The 18,022-nt window shown below is 40.9% G+C and overlaps 1 protein-coding gene across 2 annotated transcripts in view; it reads right to left on the bottom strand.

The window, feature by feature from the left end:
- VPS41 (VPS41 subunit of HOPS complex) overlaps positions 1-18,022 on the bottom strand; it is a 123,086-nt gene that overhangs the window by 42,407 nt on the left and 62,657 nt on the right. For both annotated transcript variants that reach the window (XM_083706269.1, XM_083706270.1), the window contains exons 8-10: positions 7,789-7,908; positions 5,213-5,359; positions 3,679-3,745 (exon numbers count right to left, since the gene is read on the bottom strand). In XM_083706269.1, the coding sequence (XP_083562395.1) occupies positions 3,679-3,745; positions 5,213-5,359; positions 7,789-7,908 (334 nt within the window). The remainder of the gene's footprint in view (positions 1-3,678; positions 3,746-5,212; positions 5,360-7,788; positions 7,909-18,022) is intronic.

The raw sequence follows: 18,022 nt of genomic DNA on the forward strand, positions 1-18,022 counted from the left end.
TATACTAGAGAGCCCATGCAGATGGTCAATGCAATCACAACTCTAGTCTTATAGAGCCTATAGCCTAACCAACTACCACAGGCCCGCTACATGGTTTGAATGCACACACGTCTGCGTCTCTTGGCCATGGTTGGAAGACATCACAACTGTGTTCTGAGGATCTTCTTCACTAGCAAACAATTTAAACGATCAAAGTATTTTGGCACATGCTTACCCTGTGTTTGGAAACACAGTGGGCAGAAATGAGTGGGAGCAATGGGTGGAGCTGGGTAAGGTGGCTTTGCTTACCTGGCTTCCCAACACTGCAGTTGCTCTCAGCAACAGAGGGGAAAGGTGGTGGGCAAGGCCCTCACAGTACCCCTCCTCCTATCATTAAGTGGCCAAGATACCCAAGGCCAAGAGGCCAGGTGAATGGTGCAAATGAACCCATCGGTTCTGAAAATATGTAAGATGGTCCTTACTCTAGAACAGCAAACCCCTTGAACTACAGGGCTGCTCTGGAGCAAATCATTTGTCAACTTTTGTAGCCTCTCTACAAAACTAGGGAAGGGACATGGCGCTGTGGCGGAGTAGCTGCTTTTGCATGCAGAAGGTCCTGGATTCAGCCACAGGAATCCTCCGGCAGGGCTGGGGAAAACTCCTTTTCTGAAACCCTGGAGGACTTCTGCCAGTTGCTGTATTTTTTGCTCCATAAGACACACTTTTTTCCTCCTAAAAAGTAAGGGGAAATGTCTGTGCGTCTTATGGAGTGAATGTGTGGTCAATTGCTGGCTCCCTTTCTGGCCCCGGCCCCTTGCCCAGACCTCTATTGTTCAATGTTCTGCAGACGGAGGCTGTTTGTTTCCCCAGCGACATGTGACTGGCTGATCAGATTATCTGTCTGGAAACTAGAAACGGCTCCCTTTCCTTTCCTAAAGAAGCTGCAGAACTGTGAGTTGAACCCCATAAAAACAGGACTTTTTTCCCCTTTACAAAGTAAGCTCAACAACTTTGAGCTGATCCTCAAAAAAACAGGGCTTTTCCCCTTTGCAAAAGAAGCTGCACAGCTTTGAGCTGATCCCCCCAAAAAACAGGGCTTTCCCCCTTTCCTCCTCTAAAAACTAGGTGTGTCTTACGGTCAGGTGTGTCTTATGGAGCGAAAAATACAGTAATCCTGAGCTAGACGGACTGTTGGACAGATTCACTATAAGGCAGCTTCCTATGTTCCTACATGAACACATTTTGCACCTTTATGTGCATCCTTGCAGAGAGGAGAGGAGAGGAAGTGTTACAGTTGTGATACGAAACAAGGTACGAAAAAGTTGAATAAATGGGAGTGGGGAGGGGTGCGCACCAAAGACACTCCTCCCCTGGGAGGGCCAGTCATGCAAGCAAATGCCGTATATGAGCCAGTCCGCAATGCACTTGATAGGCTACATTTTGTCAACAATAACAAAATCGCAACTGGTCACTGGGGGTATCTGGTATCATTGAAGAAGATTATCATATATCATGAACTGCCTCAAGTAAAAGCTTAGACGACTATGAATCAGGAGGAGATGTTCTGGTACGACACGAGAATGTTAAGCAAGATGCCCCTAAATGATATCAAAAAGGCATTGTAGTCTCTGTTACAACGTGGATAAATGACAACCTTCCCCCCCAGCCTCATCCAGCCCCTGTTTAAAGGAGTGATGCTCAGAGCATTCAACGGAGCTGAAGTGCTGGGAACTGAAACCAAAATGGGAAATCTCAAACGGATTGTTAGAAGCTAAGTGAGATAAAGCACTGATCCTCAAATATGTAAGGAAGACTCTGTGCTGGAAGACGGAAGATAAAGAAGCTGTCTCCACAAATACTCCACCCTTACAATATGTGTCTGGGCAGATTTATGACAACACTGCTCTTCTTCGGCGCTCTCCCCGCCCTTGTTCTCTTGGCAAATCTAAAGAATATGCTTAAACGGCCTCCGTTATCCACTCATATGCTTAAGTCAACTGCAATTGTTCACTCATCAGGAAGACCACGTGTATGGAACCACTTCCTGACAGCAGTTGAAACAGTGGTGGGAATCAGATGACCATGTGTCAAGCACAGCAATGTCTTTCCACACATGCGGTCAGAGAAGCACAAACATGGTCATCCAAAGCCAGTCTTCCAGACACTGCAGCATACAGGCCACAACAACTACATGAAGGATTACTGGGCTTTTGTTTTGTTTTTTGCCTATTAGAGGGTTCCTACCAAGAAGATGAGGGACACGGGTGGCGCTGTGGGTTAAACCACAGAGCCTAGGACTTGCCGATCAGAAGGTCGGCGGTTCGAATCCCTGTGACGGGGTGAGCTCCCGTTGCTCGGTCGCTGCTCCTGCCAGCCTAGCAGTTCGAAAGCCCGTCAAAGTACAAGTAGATAAATAGGTATTGCTCCAGCGGGAAGGTAAACGGCGTCTCCGTGTGCTGCTCTGGTTTGCCAGAAGCAGCTTAGTCATGCTTGCCACATGACCCGGAAGCTGTATGCCGGCTCCCTTGGCCAATAAAGCTAGATGAGCGCAGCACCCCCAGAGTGGGTCACAACTGGACCTAATGGTCAGGGGTCCCTTTACCTTTACAAAGAAGATACTTGAGAACATTACTTTTTATTAAAAAAGGTAAAGGACCCTGGACAGTCAAGTCCAGTTGCAAATGACTCTGGGGTTGCGGTGCTCATCTTGCTTTACTGGCCAAGGGAGCCGGCGTTTGTCCACAGACAGTTTTTTCAGGTCATATGAACACAAAACACAAAGAAAACACGCCCCTGCAACCCAGAGCAGGCACCTTAGGAACAAATAAATCCCAAAAGGCAAGGACATATATACCAAAAAGGAGGTAAGTATGACAGAGTTGCATTAGCAGATTACATACTTTCTTAATATTGTATTGTTTCCTGGCTGAAGTGACTGCAAAACTATTCCTATGAAAGCAAAAAATCACCATAGGTGGGTAAACACTGATGGCAGTAAAAGGAAATGAAGGGCATTGTTTAGGAAGAAAACAAAAGAAGACCAAACAGATTCCAAAGTGTCATATTCCTTTTGTCCTCAGGCTACTCTATTTTTTTTTTTTTTTTGGGGGGGGGGGTTTCAGTAAAGCGATTTGCCATACTTTGCAATACCACAGCCCTAAATCTACCCCTACGAAGTATTTCCAAGTGAAATGTTGCACGCACTGAATTATGCTTCTGCAAATGAGGCTCACATTTAAAACAAAAAAGATGACATTATTTTTAAGCAGCTATTTGCAAAAAGCTTTTCTGCAAATTAATGGCAAACATGTCATAAAGGTAAAGGTACCCCTGCCCGAATGGGCCAGTCGTGTCCGACTCTGGGGTTGCGCGCTCATCTCGCTCTAGAGGCCGTGAGCCGGCGCCGTCCGAAGACACGTCCGGGTCACGTGGCCAGCGTGACGAAGCTGCTCTGGCGAGCCAGCACCAGCACAGCACATGGAAACACCGTTTACCTTCCTGCTATAAAGCGGTACCTATTTATCTACTTGCACTTTGATGTGCTTTCGAACTGCTAGGTGGGCAGGAGCTGGGACCGAACGACGGGAGCTCACCCCGCCGCGGGGATTCGAACTGCTGACCATACGATCGGCAAGTCCTAGGCACTGAGGTTTTACCCACAGCGCCACCTGCGTCCCTCCAAACATGTCATACTCATACCTATTTCCACGTAACGACTTGGCAGATCTCGCATTTCACTGGCATGTCGCTCTTTCACTGAGCATATCTGTGAAATAAAATCATTATGTTAGTTAATTGTGATTAGTTACCTTAGGAAATAGAGAGAGTTCGTTTATAATAATAATAATAATAATAATAATAATAATAATAATAATAATATTTGTATTCCACCCTCCCCGGCCGAGGCTGGACTCAGAGCAGCTAACATCATAAAAACAACACAATATGCATAAAAACAGACATCAATTAATTACAATACATCTTAAAATTAATTCAGACAATTAATTCAGACTATATATAGGCAAAGCCTCCCCAAAACTTGCAATCGTGATGATTACAAGATAGCATTTTAATAAACAGATGCAGGAAAGAGCTACAAATAAAGCAAGAAAACATCTCAGGAGAGAATGGAATTCTAGAAAAGTTTGAGCTTCTTCAAACTGCTAACATAGCAGTAATTTTACTAGTGCTTTCACATATTCCAGATGAGCAGCTACATTAAGCTGTTGTAGCAAATCAAACTTTTACATCACTCTGATGGCCACCAATCAACTGCTCCCCTTCATCAGATGCATCTGAGAAGATTTTTGTCTAGGAAATCTGGTGCCATCAAAAATTTGGTAGCCTTTAAGATGCCACAAGACTTGGTTATTTTTCTGACTACAGATTAATTACCCCCCGCCCCCCAAAAAAACTTTCCATGCTGCTAATTGCACATTAACATTATGAATAACAAAATGCCAACCCCCATTTATAGCAATAAACTCTTTACTAACTTGGAAAATGTCTACTTTTACAAATGAGTTATAAAAACACTTCCAGAACTTTACAATGTGTAAGATTATTATTTTTTAAGCTTTAATTTGTATGCTTCTTACAGTGCACGTGTCTAATTAGATGTAAGTCCCAATGACTTAAATTAGACTTACTTCAACCTACGTGTTTATAGGATAGCAGTCCTAGAAAGTTAATTATCTTCTTTTGGCTTTCCATTCTGTCTTATGGATAAGAAATTAACAGCTGACACTTCTTTACAGAAAACTTCTTTTGGAGGGCAACAGCTGAATTTTGACTGCTGCTTTATGACGTCTTTGATAAATCATGCATTCAGCATCCCAGTTTCAGGTTTCACTCCCCACTAATGACAAACTGTTGCCCAAATGCCCATGTTAAGTACTTCCTGCCTGGACTAAGCAGAGCAAATGAATTTCAGGACTCTCTTTTAACAGCTCTCAGAATGCATCTCTTGAAGACAAAGAAAGGAGGATCGGCCCACAGCCTTGCCTACTGCACACGCTCAGCTCAGAGAAATCCGTCTGACCACTGGGCATTTGTCATTATTCCTTCTTATGAAGGTCAGCCCAATGACATTTCTATGGCAGCAGGAGTTCGCCACACAGTAGTCAAATCAAATTCTCTTCTCCCCCACCCCTATCGCCTTCGCTTTTCAGAAATAATCCTCTGTTTGTCTGTGATAGCAGCAAGCATTTATTACAAAGACAGGTAATTGTACCTTTACTGAATTTCCCCAGCCAATAATCAGTGTTAAATTATCTTTCCAGCAAAGGCTGCAGGGATACATATCAGGACGGAGGTTTATATCGTCTCGGGGCACATTGGTGATTCTTTGCTTAGCAATCACGTCGAGTATCTTCACGCCCTGCAAGTTTAACACACAGCAAGAGAATTCAGTGTGGCACCACATACGCAAACCATGGTCCAGAAATATCATATTACAGGTTATGCTAAGGTGGCAGCACAGGCCTTCTGGCAGGCGCAGGAAAGGATCGTGGCAACTGTGCACAAAGAGCTAGAGCCAGATGAAGGAAACTGCCCACACTGATCTGTCTCTGCCACAGCAAACTATCATTTTTCTTGAAAGGACATGAATGAGCAAGGCAGGCAGGCAGTGACAACTTAAATCTCTGCAGGCGCAGTGTGCTATCAGGACTTGCATATGCATAGAAACATCTTCATCCAAGAGCCAAATGTGCTATAAATTTAGAGGATTATTTATCCGCCACCCCTTCAATTTTTATTTATTTTTATTTTACAAATTATGACAAATTAGTTGTTTGCATCTCATACATGTCCCTGTTGCTGAAGGCACCTTTCCCCTCGACTATCTCTGGCTATGCTATGGAAATACAGTGGTGGAATCTTATTCTGGTTCTTACCACTGTCTCTGCCAGTGGCACCTTCTCTTCAAAATGACACAACTAAAGCCTATATTCTTCAAGGATCTACTGGGTTTAGATGTGACAGCTGAACAGCAGCCTCCCTCGAGACGAACGCAGAATACCACATCACACAGAAGCCACAAGGCCCAACGTATCTATATATTTATAAAATGAGGTAGCACTTTAATCTGATACTAAGCCCATTTACTCAAGAACGGCCTGTGATTTAATAAAACAAATGTGGTTAACAACAACCTGATTTGCGTATTTGTCTTTTAAATTTCTAGGCTTTTGTGTAGTACATTCCAGTCTTGCTTAAAAAAGAAAGAGGTGCTATCTTCCACCTAGAGGACAGAGTTAAGGGGGAACCATGCTTGGAAGTGGCGCATTTCTTTAGGAAATTTGGGGGGGAGAGTTGTTTTGCAGAAGCAGCTTCTTGCGTTCTGAGTCTGGTCTTCCTCTCTCACTCACAGGCCTCTTGGCACTCAGTGGAAGCTAAGGGATCCCTGCAGGGAAATGGACCCAGCTAAAATGTTTTTTTATAGAATGCCAGTTACAAAAGAAGTCTAAAATGTGAATTCAGCCTGATCTTTTATTTCCCTTCTCTTCCCTCCCCCTCCCCCTTTATGAAGATCACTTGCTCTGAGACCCCACAGCGAATTCTCCCCTGGCCCCCTCGCTGGCCCAAGGAGGACTAATTCAGCCAACTAGCCCTGGCGATTATCTAATTGATTTTTGAATTTTATTGTTATTCATGTTTTTATACCGTATTTTATGCTGCTTTTATAATTAAGTGTCTTAAAGTGTTTTAAATTTGTTGTTAGCCGCCCTGAGCCCAGTTTTTGAACCGGGATTATTATTATTATTATTATTATTATTATTATTATTATTATTATTAAAAGCACTAAACTGCTATGAGTACAAATGTGTAGAAAATGAAGTATAGTAGTAGCAGTAGTAGTAGTAGTAGTAGTAGTAGTAGTAGTAGTAGTTGTAGCTGTAGCAATCTTCAGGCATACAATCAACATGAGTGAGAAGGATGTGTTGGCAGCATCAGTGGCATGAAGGTATATTCATCGCAGCTTCACCCCAAACCTTCCCATCTCCTCTGGCTCCACCCCCAAATGTTGAGCATTGAGGCAGAAGGTGTTGTTGGGCACTGGGCATTGTTTAGGGGTTTTTTTTTTGTTGCTGCTGCTGCTCTTGGTATTCAATTTCTGTGTCTTTATTTTTAGGTATTATAATGATTTGTGTGGAAATTGTTCCGCTTTTTGATGCGTTGCATTTATTGTTTATGACTACTTTTGTTGGGTTTGTAATTGTGGGGAGGATTCCGAGTGTGTTCAGTTGGGCTCCCAAAGAACCCCCTTGCCAAAGGGGGAATGCCATGAGCAGACATGGCAGGGATGGAGATATTGGGGAAGTGTTGGTGTGAACACCCCTGCTTTCCCTCTATGTCCCCACATGTATTCTTTGAATGCCTGAACAGGGCTTCAATCAGGGCTCATTCTGCTGTTCTTTGTGATTTAATCTCTTGAATGTCCTCTGTCAATATCATTATTTACATACGGATTAAAGATTATGACCAAAGCTATTCTTGTGGGCTCAGGGTAGATAATGGAGGGCAACAATTTGAAGTAGGCACTTCCCTTGTGACCTTTGTGTCTTGCTACATTTTAGGTTGCTATTTTCTGACTCCTGTTTTTAATGTAATTAAACATATGGTTATCTTAATGCATGAAATGTTAACTCGTGGCCACTTGGGCATTGGAAAAGAGATGGGAATATAAGAGAGATTTTGAAACACTGTACATCAAGAAAAATTAAACATTTCAAGACATCCAGTGCAATGGCAATTTAGAAATTTACCCATTCACATAATGAAAACAGCTAACTCTGAAATACCTACCATATTATTGGCCCAAGCAATCAGGTTTCCTCTCCATTTAACATTTCTGATATTTCCCTCTCCTTCATGTAAAACTGAAGGTTTCCATCTGTTCATCCATGACTTTTCATATAAAAACAACTAGGAAAAAGGAATCACAAGAATTTACAGCGCTTTTGATAAAAGACAGGTACAAAAAGAATCTTTTTTTACTTTTGTCATTTTACTCATTCGTTCATATGAGATTTAATACAAAATGGACACAGCAAAAAAAGAAAAGCTTTTAATTTACAACCAGGTTAGTTCCTACTCAAAAATTGGTAAGAAGAACAAACAAAACGTTTTCCAGTGTACAGTAAGTGGTAGCATAACAGATTTAAAAACACAGGCATGCTTCTCATATAATGTGAAGCCCTCCTTTAGTGTTTTGTACCCAATCTTCCTTCACTATGGCTACGAGGAGATTGGAATCATTCACTTCAATTTTCAAGCAGCTATGGTTTCCCGTTACAATGAACTAGAAACTGTAGTTAGTACAAACCATCCAGGTTTATTAATCACGATTTGAAGTTGACTTGTTTCAAAAACCAGTGTTAACAACTTAGCATTGTTTACCCAGAAACCACAGTTGGTTGAATGGAAGTTTCCAGTAACTTCCTTGCAAACATGAAGGAAAGGGGAAGAGGCACACAATGCTTCAGCCTTAGCCAAATGGTCAGGGATGGATGGCAGCTAGGTCCAGAAACATAAGGAGGGCCACGGCTTAACCCCTCCTTGCATACAGGCACATCAGGAGCAGCTTGCTGTTGGGTATCGGCAACCATCTGCAAAAGGCAGTGGGAATTCACCAAAAATCAGGTGTCTCACTGTGCGTCAGCAGAAGTGCTTTCTGCTGGTCTAAAGCCCCCATTGGATACAACCTAAAGAGTCCTAGTTATTCTCACCTCTTCACAGAGTAGACAACAAATGCACCCTCTCTCCTCAACACATTATAAGCCTCACATATAATGCTTGCGTTCCACTACTGATACCTGATTGTGCAGGTTTCCAGCTTACACGGTCTTCTTTCCCTTTCCTTTTTATGGGAGAGAAATGTGCAAATTGGGCGCCCTAGCAATTGGTTATTTATATCAAGTCCCTGTTTCATACAAAAGGCTTTTCTCTATAGCAGCGGTTTACAAGCTGTGGAGCACAGGACCTTGGCTGGGGTCTGCTGAGCTTTGAAAGTCACGCTCCTCATCTAGCAATGCACACTTACTGTCACAAACTGGTTGGAAACAGAGGAATGGTGAGGAAAGAGCTGGGGAAACCACAAGAGAAGAAGGCTCAGAGCCTGGACAGTGGTGGTGAGACAAAGATGAGTAGTCAGAGAGAGAAGACAAAAAAAGCTATTAACAGAGCCTAAAACTACAACAGTCAGCTTGGAGGAGTTTGCAAAAAAAGGGGGGTGTTAAAAAAGGGTCCTCATACTCGTAAAGGATGACGATCACTACTCTACAAAAAAACAGACTTCTTTTTTATCCTCAAAACTTTAAAAAGTGGTTGTCAGGCTACAAGAAAGGGGAAAGTAGGGGAAAGCAAGATTCCTGGGATATCTATTGCACCTTGTTTGTGTAACCCCCTTCCGCTGGACGTTGGCCCTTTTGCGGGGGGAGACATAAAGAAATTTTATATAAAACAGCTATTACTCAACTGTTTAAAAGGGATTTTTGGCCGAGATGAATACAGCGTGCCTATTATATATACAGCCACAAGATGGTACCAAAGGACAGATATTTCAGCTGAAACAGTTCAGAAACAAACTTCAGAATTGGTCACTGCAAATAAAACTGAGTCAGGAACTTGGTGGAAACGGCAACAACCACCTGCCACGGAAAACAGAAGCTCGCATTCCAAATTACACCACAGTTTTAGGACACCAGTAATTAAAACTAGCTGAATCCCATTGACTTCAGCAGAGCTAAATTCACTCCACTGAAACTAACACAGCAAATGTACAGTGGTGGTGGAGAAATTCTGTGGCAGATAGACCTCAGCTTCCTAAGCCCTTCTGCTTTGCTCCAGTGAGGGCAGGAGATGTCTTCTCCTTCCTTACTTTTTTGTTGCCAATTATATATTTTACTTTCCCTTCTCATTCCTCTGGGACTAGGGTATCTAAGGGGTCCTTCTGGGGAGCAATGGCAGAGGAATGAGGGGGACCAAGGATCCTATCCCGATACAACCCCAAACATACTTTCCCCCGCCTACAGCAAACTACTGGTGGCGTCATGCCTAAACCCATGAAGCTTATCACAGGCACCCATGGGTGGGGAGAGGAGAACTCCAACAGTGCAAGCGCTAACCCACCGGCAACAACCAATGACCCCACAGCTGGCCTCTGATAATAGGATTTCAGCTTAAATCAATGCATTTGATTAAATGGATTGTGGACTGGATAGGGCAGTGAATTAGGAAAGCAAATCATTTATGCACCAGCAGAACTGATGATTTCTTTCGCGTGATGTGGTATTTCCATAGTAGCGGAAGCCAAGGTATACAACGTTTCCATTTTTCTTTGTAATATCTCAAATCCTTCTAATGGGGATGTCTAATATCAATGAGTGTGTGTGTGTTTAAATATTATCTATAAGCAGTCTTGAACTTGCTTGAGAGACTGTGTGTAGTCTTAGATCAGTCACTGATAATCAATATGCTGAGAAATTATTAATTATCTCTTTTGATTGGGAAGAGCAACCCTAACTGGTTGCAGATTTGCCTAGCCTGAATGAAAGGCAGTCTTTTTTTGCTGTGCCATCAACATGTTGATGCAGCAGAAGGACCCAAAACAGCCCCCCTCCCTTGGAGCTGGCCCTACTTAGAATTCAACAGGTCAGATAACCCAGTTCCAACCCCCATGTCCCACTTTGGGACTGGCTACCCTGGGGTTTGGGATGCAGGTGGCACTGTGGGTTAAACCACAGAGCCCAGGACCTGCCGATCAGAAGGTCAGCGGTTCGAATCCCCGCGACAGGGTGAGCTCCTGTTGCTCGGTCCCTGCTCCTGCCAACCTAGCAGTTTGAAAGCACATCAGAGTGCAAGTAGATAAATAGGTACCGCTCCGACGGGAAAGTAAACGGTGTTCACGTGCGCTGCTCTGGTTCTCCAGAAGCGGCTTAGTCATACTGGCCAGAAGCTGTCTGTGGACAAACAGCGGCTCCCTCGGCCAGTAAAGCAAGATGAGCACCGCAACCCCAGAGTAGGCCACGACTGGACCTAATGGTCAGGGGTCCTTTACCTTTACCCTGGGGGTAGCAACTTTCTACAGCTGTATCCGGGGTCTTCTCTAGTGCAGTAGCATGGAAATAGAATGAAGTTTTTTTGTTTTCTTAAAAAAGAGGTCTTTATCTCAATACGTTTAACCTTTCTAAGAGAGTCAAGGACTAGTATTATGAAGAATTTATTAAACTTTTCTTTTTTTTTTCCCAAATACATTTTTATTAAGGTTATACACATAACAAACATACAACCAAATACAAAAGAAAAAATTGTAACAAAAAGGAGAGTCAAGATATAAAAGCCAACTTTTTCCTCTCTCTAACTATACAAAGATAGATTAATCTGGCTATTTCACAAAACAGTAAAAGATTAAAAAAAAAAAAAAAACACCCACAGAAACCGCCTCCTGGACTTCCTTCCATCCTTTTGGTAAGTATCAAATATCTGCTTCCAATTACGTATTTGATTTTTAATCTATAGGCCTAAATTCACACGCTGGTAGTATTTGTTCTGACCCCGCCAATCACATTAAGCATTTATTCCAATATAGTTCCAGTATTTACTCCAATTTTTCAGAGATTTCTGTTCATCGTGGTCTCTTAATTTACCTGTTAATTTATCAAGCTCAGCATATTTTATCATTTTAATTTGCCAATCATTTATATTGGGGATAGTTTCCACTTTCCAATATTGTGCCAATAAAATTCTCGCTGCTGTGGTGGCATAGAGGAATATCGTTCTATCTTCTTTCTTAATATCTTTACCCGTCATTCCCAGCAAAAAGGCTTCGGGTCTTTTGGGAAATTTAAATATTCTTTTAAGCTCATTGTAAACCGATTCCCAAAAGCCTTTCACCTTTTTGCATGTCCACCATAGATGATATAGGTAACCCTCCACCTCCCCACATTTCCAGCATTTCTTATCTTTTAGTCTATACATTTTGGCCAACTTCACAGGGGTGTGGTACCACCTATATAGCATCTTCCAAACATTTTCTCTCAGAGACATACATGCTGTAAACTTTATGTTACAATTCCACACTTCCAGCCACCTTTCAAAATCGATGTTATAACCAAAGTCAATTGCCCATTTAATCATTGCCTCCTTCACCTCCTCGTCCTTTGTATACCACTCTAAAAGTATGTCATAGATTCTAGATAGGGTTTTGTTTTTACCTTCTATTACTTCTACATTGAATTTTGATTTTTTGTCATCAAAACCCAACTTCTTCTTGTCCTCTTTTAGCAAATCATTCACCTGGTGGTATTGCAACCACCCAGTGAATAGATTTTTTATCTCTTCATAAGGTCTAAGTCTTGGCCCTTGGTCTGTTTTTCTTAACATTTCTTCATAGGTGGCGTTTTTTCCCTCCATGTTTGTTTTCTTCACCGTTAAAGCCTCAATTGGTGAGATCCACCATGGGGTCTTTCTTTCAAGGAGATTTTTATTCCTTTCCCATGATTGGTATAAAGGTCCTCTAAAAATATGATTTAGAAAGCTCTTGTGGGCCTTCACTTTCCCATACCAAAGGTACGAATGCCATCCGTACCAATTATTAAAGCCTTCTAAATCCAGTAGATCTCTATTCTCCAGTTTTATCCAATCTTTTAACCAAAGTATGCAGGCCGCTTCATAGTATAGACTTAGATCCGGGAGAGAAAAGCCCCCTCTTTCTTTTTTATCTATCAAAATTTTCATTTTTATCCGTGGCCTTTTCCCCTGCCAGATATACTTTGCCAAGACTCTCTGCCACTCTTTGCATTGTTTTAGGTCTTTAAGTATGGGGATGGTCTGGAATAGAAATAGCATTCTAGGCAGAATATTCATTTTGACAACAGCTATCCTCCCCAAAAAGGAGAGTTTCATCCTCCCCCAAAATTCCATGTCTTTCTTTATACTCCTCCAGGTGACATCATAGTTATCCTTATATAAATTTATGTTCTTAGCTGTGACCCATATCCCAAGATACTTCACTTTCTTAGCTACTGCAATTTCCGTCCTTCTCTCTAGATCTATTATTTCTTCCTTTGTTAAATTTTTAACCAACGTTTTGGTTTTATTTTTATTATCTTAAGTCCTGCCACGGCTCCAAATTCGTCAATCTTTAATAAAGCTTCTTTTACACTCTTTTTTGGGTCTTCTAAAGTTAGTACGATGTCATCTGCAAAGGCCTTGATTTTATATTCTCTCTTTCCTACCTGCACTCCTTTTATTTCTGTTGCCCCCCTCAGTCTCTCATTCAATATTTCAAGTACCGTTATAAACAGTAAAGGAGACAGGGGGCAACCCTGTCTAGTTCCTTTATATATACCAAAATATTCTGTTGTGATGTTGTTTATTACCAATTTTGCCTTCTGTTCCTTATATATTGCTTCTATCCCTCTTCTAAATTTCTCTCCCATTCCCATCGTTTCCAGACTTTTCTTCAAGAACTCCCATGAGATGTTATCAAACGCCTTTTCAGCGTCTATAAATACCAAGGCCGCTTGTCTGTCTATATTCATATCCAAATATTCAATAATATCTATCAGATTCCTTACATTTTCCCTTAATTGCCTCCCTGGAAGGAAACCCGTTTGATCTTTATGTATTTTGTTGTTCAAAACCTTTTTTAGTCTTTCTGCCATTATATCTGTGAATAATTTATAATCATTATTTAATAATGAAACTGGCCTATAGTTTTTCACTTCCAGGGTATCTGCATCTTTTTTAGGAATCAAGGTAATATATGCTTCCTTCCAGGTGTTCGGGATCCTTCCTTCCTTTAATATATTATTCATCACTTCTCCTAGCACTGGGGATATTTGGTTACTTAGTGTTTTATAGTATTTGGCCGAAAGGCCATCTGGCCCTGGGACTTTCCCACTTTTCATCCTTTTAATAGCCTTTTTTATCTCTTCTTGAGTAATAGTCTGGTCTAATATCTCATTTTCTTCTTTTGAAATTCGTTTTAGGTATGCATTTGCAAAAAGTGGTCTATTTCTTGCTTTGTTTCCTTTCCTCTTTTATATAAATCCTTGTAATATTTTTGAAATATCTTTCTTATCTCTTTTGGCTCTTCCACAATCCTTTCTCCTTCCCTTATCCTACTAATCGTATTTTGTTTTCTTCTTTCTCTTATTTGCCACGCCAGGTATTTTCCTATCTTATTTGCTGACTCAAACGTTCTCTGATTCATCATTTTAATTTTCCATTCTACCTCTTGGTCGATTATTGTAGAAAATTTAGCTTGTAATATCTTTATATTCTGTTTTGCGATCTCCTCATTGGGGTTGATAGTCAACTTTCTTTCATTTTCCATAATCTGTGTTAGGATCTGTTCCTTCTTTGTCTCTTTTTCTTCTTACTTGACTATTTTTCTGTATTAAGAAGCCCCTCATAACTGCCTTTCCTGCGTCCCACACAGTCTCTATAGCAGTTTCCCCATTTAGATTCCATTTAAAATAGTCTTCTATTGTCTCTATTGCCTTATTTACAATCTTCTGATCATTAAATAAAAATTCATTCATTCTCCATCTAACCGTTCGGATATCCCTACCTTTTAGCTCAATGGAGACCGCATTATGATCAGATATAGTTCTTGGAAGAATTTCCAATTTAGTTAGATTTTGAGTTAGTTCCTTCGAAATCCAAATGCTGTCTATTCTTCCCCAACTCTGATTTGGGTTTGAGAAGAAAGTATATTGTTTTGTAATGGGGTTTTTAAGTCTCCACGCATCAATCAGTCCCAGATTGCTTACCATATCAAAGAAGGATCTCGGTAATTTACCTTCCTTCTTCTCATGTTTTTTTGTTGACTTATCTAGGTTTGGGGACACCACCCCGTTAAAGTCACCCATCAATATCATTTTTTGGTCCGTCCATTCCATCAATTTGTCTCCTAATTCCAAATAAAAGGCTGATTTTTTATCATTTGGAGCATATATTCCCACAACAATTATTTTTTCTCCCTGAAACACCATTTGAACAATGACTACTCTCCCTTGGTCATCTTTGTATAATAATTGTGGATCATATTTTTCCTTTATGTATATTACCACCCCTCTTTTCTTCACTCTATCTGATGACACAAAATCTATTCCCAATCTCTTATTGCTTAGTAATCTCTTATGCTTATTTATTATGTGCGTCTCTTGGAGACATATTAAATCACAGTTCTTTTTCAGTAATATGTGTGTAATCTGATTCCTTTTATTTTTATTGTTCAATCCATTCACATTCCAGTTTAGTATTTTTAATGCCATCTGTTATATACTATTTAATTAACTTATTAAACCTATATACAATTTAGTGTTCTTTGTCTCCTTCCTCTAGTTCTTCTCTTTCTCCTATTGAGCTCTCCTCTCTTTCTTCTTCTTCACTCCCTCCTTTTTCTTCTCCTTGCTGGTTCTCTACCTCCTCCTCCCCCATCATTTTCCCCAGGTCCTTCTCGTATCTCCTTGCAAATTTTTGAAGTTCTGAGATAGTGGACAGTTTAAACTTTTTTTCTTTGAAATAGAATGAAATACCTTCCGGAAACTCCCATCTATACAAGATCCCATTTTTCTTCAGTTGATTTGTTAATTTTTTATATGGGTCCCTCCTTCGAAGAAATCTCGAAGGAATCTCTTTGTAAATAATAATTGGGTTTTCTTCAATATATAACCTTTTGACATAGTTCTGTTTCAAAATTTCGTTTCTTATCTCCAATGAGTTAAACATGGCTATTACATCTCCTGGCAATTTTTTCCCTCTGGCCTTGGCCGATTTTGTTCTTATTCGAAATATGTTTACCAAGCAATGGTTTATCTCTTCTTCTTTTCTATCTAGCCATATTGCAGGCTCTTTCACCACTTTAACTCTAATATTCTCATTTAGATCCTCTGGTATTCCTCTAAGTTTTAGGTTAGATTGGTTTTGTCGCAACTGTGTCATAGCCATGTTGTCCAACAACTCTTCCTGTGTTGCTCCTATTTCTTTAACTTCTAATCTAATCCTGTCCATCTCTTTCCTACTGTCTTTCGTATCCTTTTGAACCCTTTTCACTGAATCCTCCAAAACCTTAGCTTTTACCAAGAGATCCTTAACTTTCCCTTTCAGTTCCCCTACCACTTCCTCCAATTTTTTGTCTAGAATATCTTGTACCTCCATCAATTTTCTCTCAATATACTGTTCATTATTTTTAAATTCCTTTCTTATTTCGGCCATCAAGCTATCATAATCTCTAATTTCTCTTGCCTCCTTCCCCTCTTCTTGTCTTGAAGGCCTCCTTTCCACTGGTGTTGCCACCCCCTTCTTAGAACCGTTCGGCATTTGTATATTTAAGTTTAGTTCTTCCTAGTATACTGTATAATGTAATATACTATGTGGGTAAGATATAGAGGTAACAAGGTTAACAAGGTTAACGTCTCTCAGATATTACAACAGGATTCCAAAATTGGTACAGCACAAAAATTAACCCTTAATTAAGATCAGATATTAATAACACAGTTTTAACTGTACCTAAATTCAGACACGTATTTGAATCCTCAGAGTCTTATAATTAAATGTAGTAAACACCTGAACCTCCAGAAACACTTCCAGATTCAGGGGGTTCTCAAACTCATGAGCAAGGTCCTGCGAAAACTCATAAGCAAGGTCCTGCGAAAACGTATTCTTTAACTTTGCATCCCGGGGTGTATGTCTCTTTAAATCCCGAGGAATCAAGAGAATCACAGCTGTCTCTGAAGCTCAAGAATGTATCCGGTTGGGGATGAAGAAGGCGGGTCCCCTTTAACTCACTCAATATGGCAGTCCTTTCACAGTCTCACCATCTTTAAGCAAACTTTAAACAAACTTTAAACACTGTCTCACAGTCCCTGTCTTTAAACACAGAGTGCTGCTAAGGCACCTATATTCCACACTCCGTTTAAGTCCCAATTCTCCCCAATCCTGAGGTTTAAAAGCAAAAGTCCTCCACCGAAACCTGTGCTGGCTAAAGCGCTCTCCGTCCCGATGAAACAGAAAAGTCTTTTTCCCCTCTCCCTAGTCAATATAATAGTTCAACTGTTGCCTTGCCTCTGACACTTTATACTTTGCGTCTGAGGTCTTTCCACCACACACTCACTGGCAGCTTGTTTCCTCTTTTCCTCTTTTGTTTCCTCTCTGCCACCGTCTTGCTATACTTTCTTTTCACCTTACCGCCAGGAATGGACTCCTCCTCCTTTTCACCAATTATTTCTTCTCCGCTGGGTTCTTATCAAAACATTCCTTTAATCTTATCTAAGTAATTTCCAATATTTCTTTTGTCTCCACTGCTTTTTCCACAGTGATTTATAGCTACTTCCCAGCTTCTCCGCTGTTGTTGGAGGTCCGCCGCTTTCCCTCGGAGCTTGAGGCTTCACAGCATGGAGTCTGTTGCCTCCCCTTTACACTGCAGCTCCAGCCTTGTTAAACGCCGGCAACACAGGCGAGCACAGGCAGCGTCGCAGGGTACCTTGTCCCGCAGGATTCCCTCCTGTGGTTTCAGGGTTCACGTAGCCTTCGCGACCCCTCTAAATCTCCATGCTGTTCGAGACTCCCCCAGAGGAGTTATCTCGCACTCCTTTTCTGCGGCCGCGGCGTCCCGGAAGTCCTCCAGAATTTATTAAACTTTTCAGCAACACTCTGCCCAATTTCAATTTTATTTTAAAGCAAAGTGCTATTTAAGTCAACAACCTACAAAGACTTGTAGTCGGCACTATACACTTACGCTTTTCACTTCCATCTAATGGAGCCAATAAGCAATGTGGAGGAAAAAGTGGACTTGTTTCAGAGTTTTAGATTCACCTATATTATGACGTATTTTGAGTGTTTTATTTTGTATCTTTATGTTCTGAGCTGCCATGAGATATCTGGATGAAAGTCGGTACACAAATTTAGTAAATATAAATAAATAGGTATATTAATCCTGGTCAACTCACTCATCAGAGACACTTATTTACTTCTGGTAAAATTACTAGAGAACCACATATTTATTGTGGAATAAATACAGGATTTTAAT

This window comes from Podarcis gaigeae (genome assembly GCF_964106915.1).
Source record: "Podarcis gaigeae genome assembly, chromosome: 12".
Lineage (NCBI taxonomy): Eukaryota > Metazoa > Chordata > Lepidosauria > Squamata > Lacertidae > Podarcis > Podarcis gaigeae.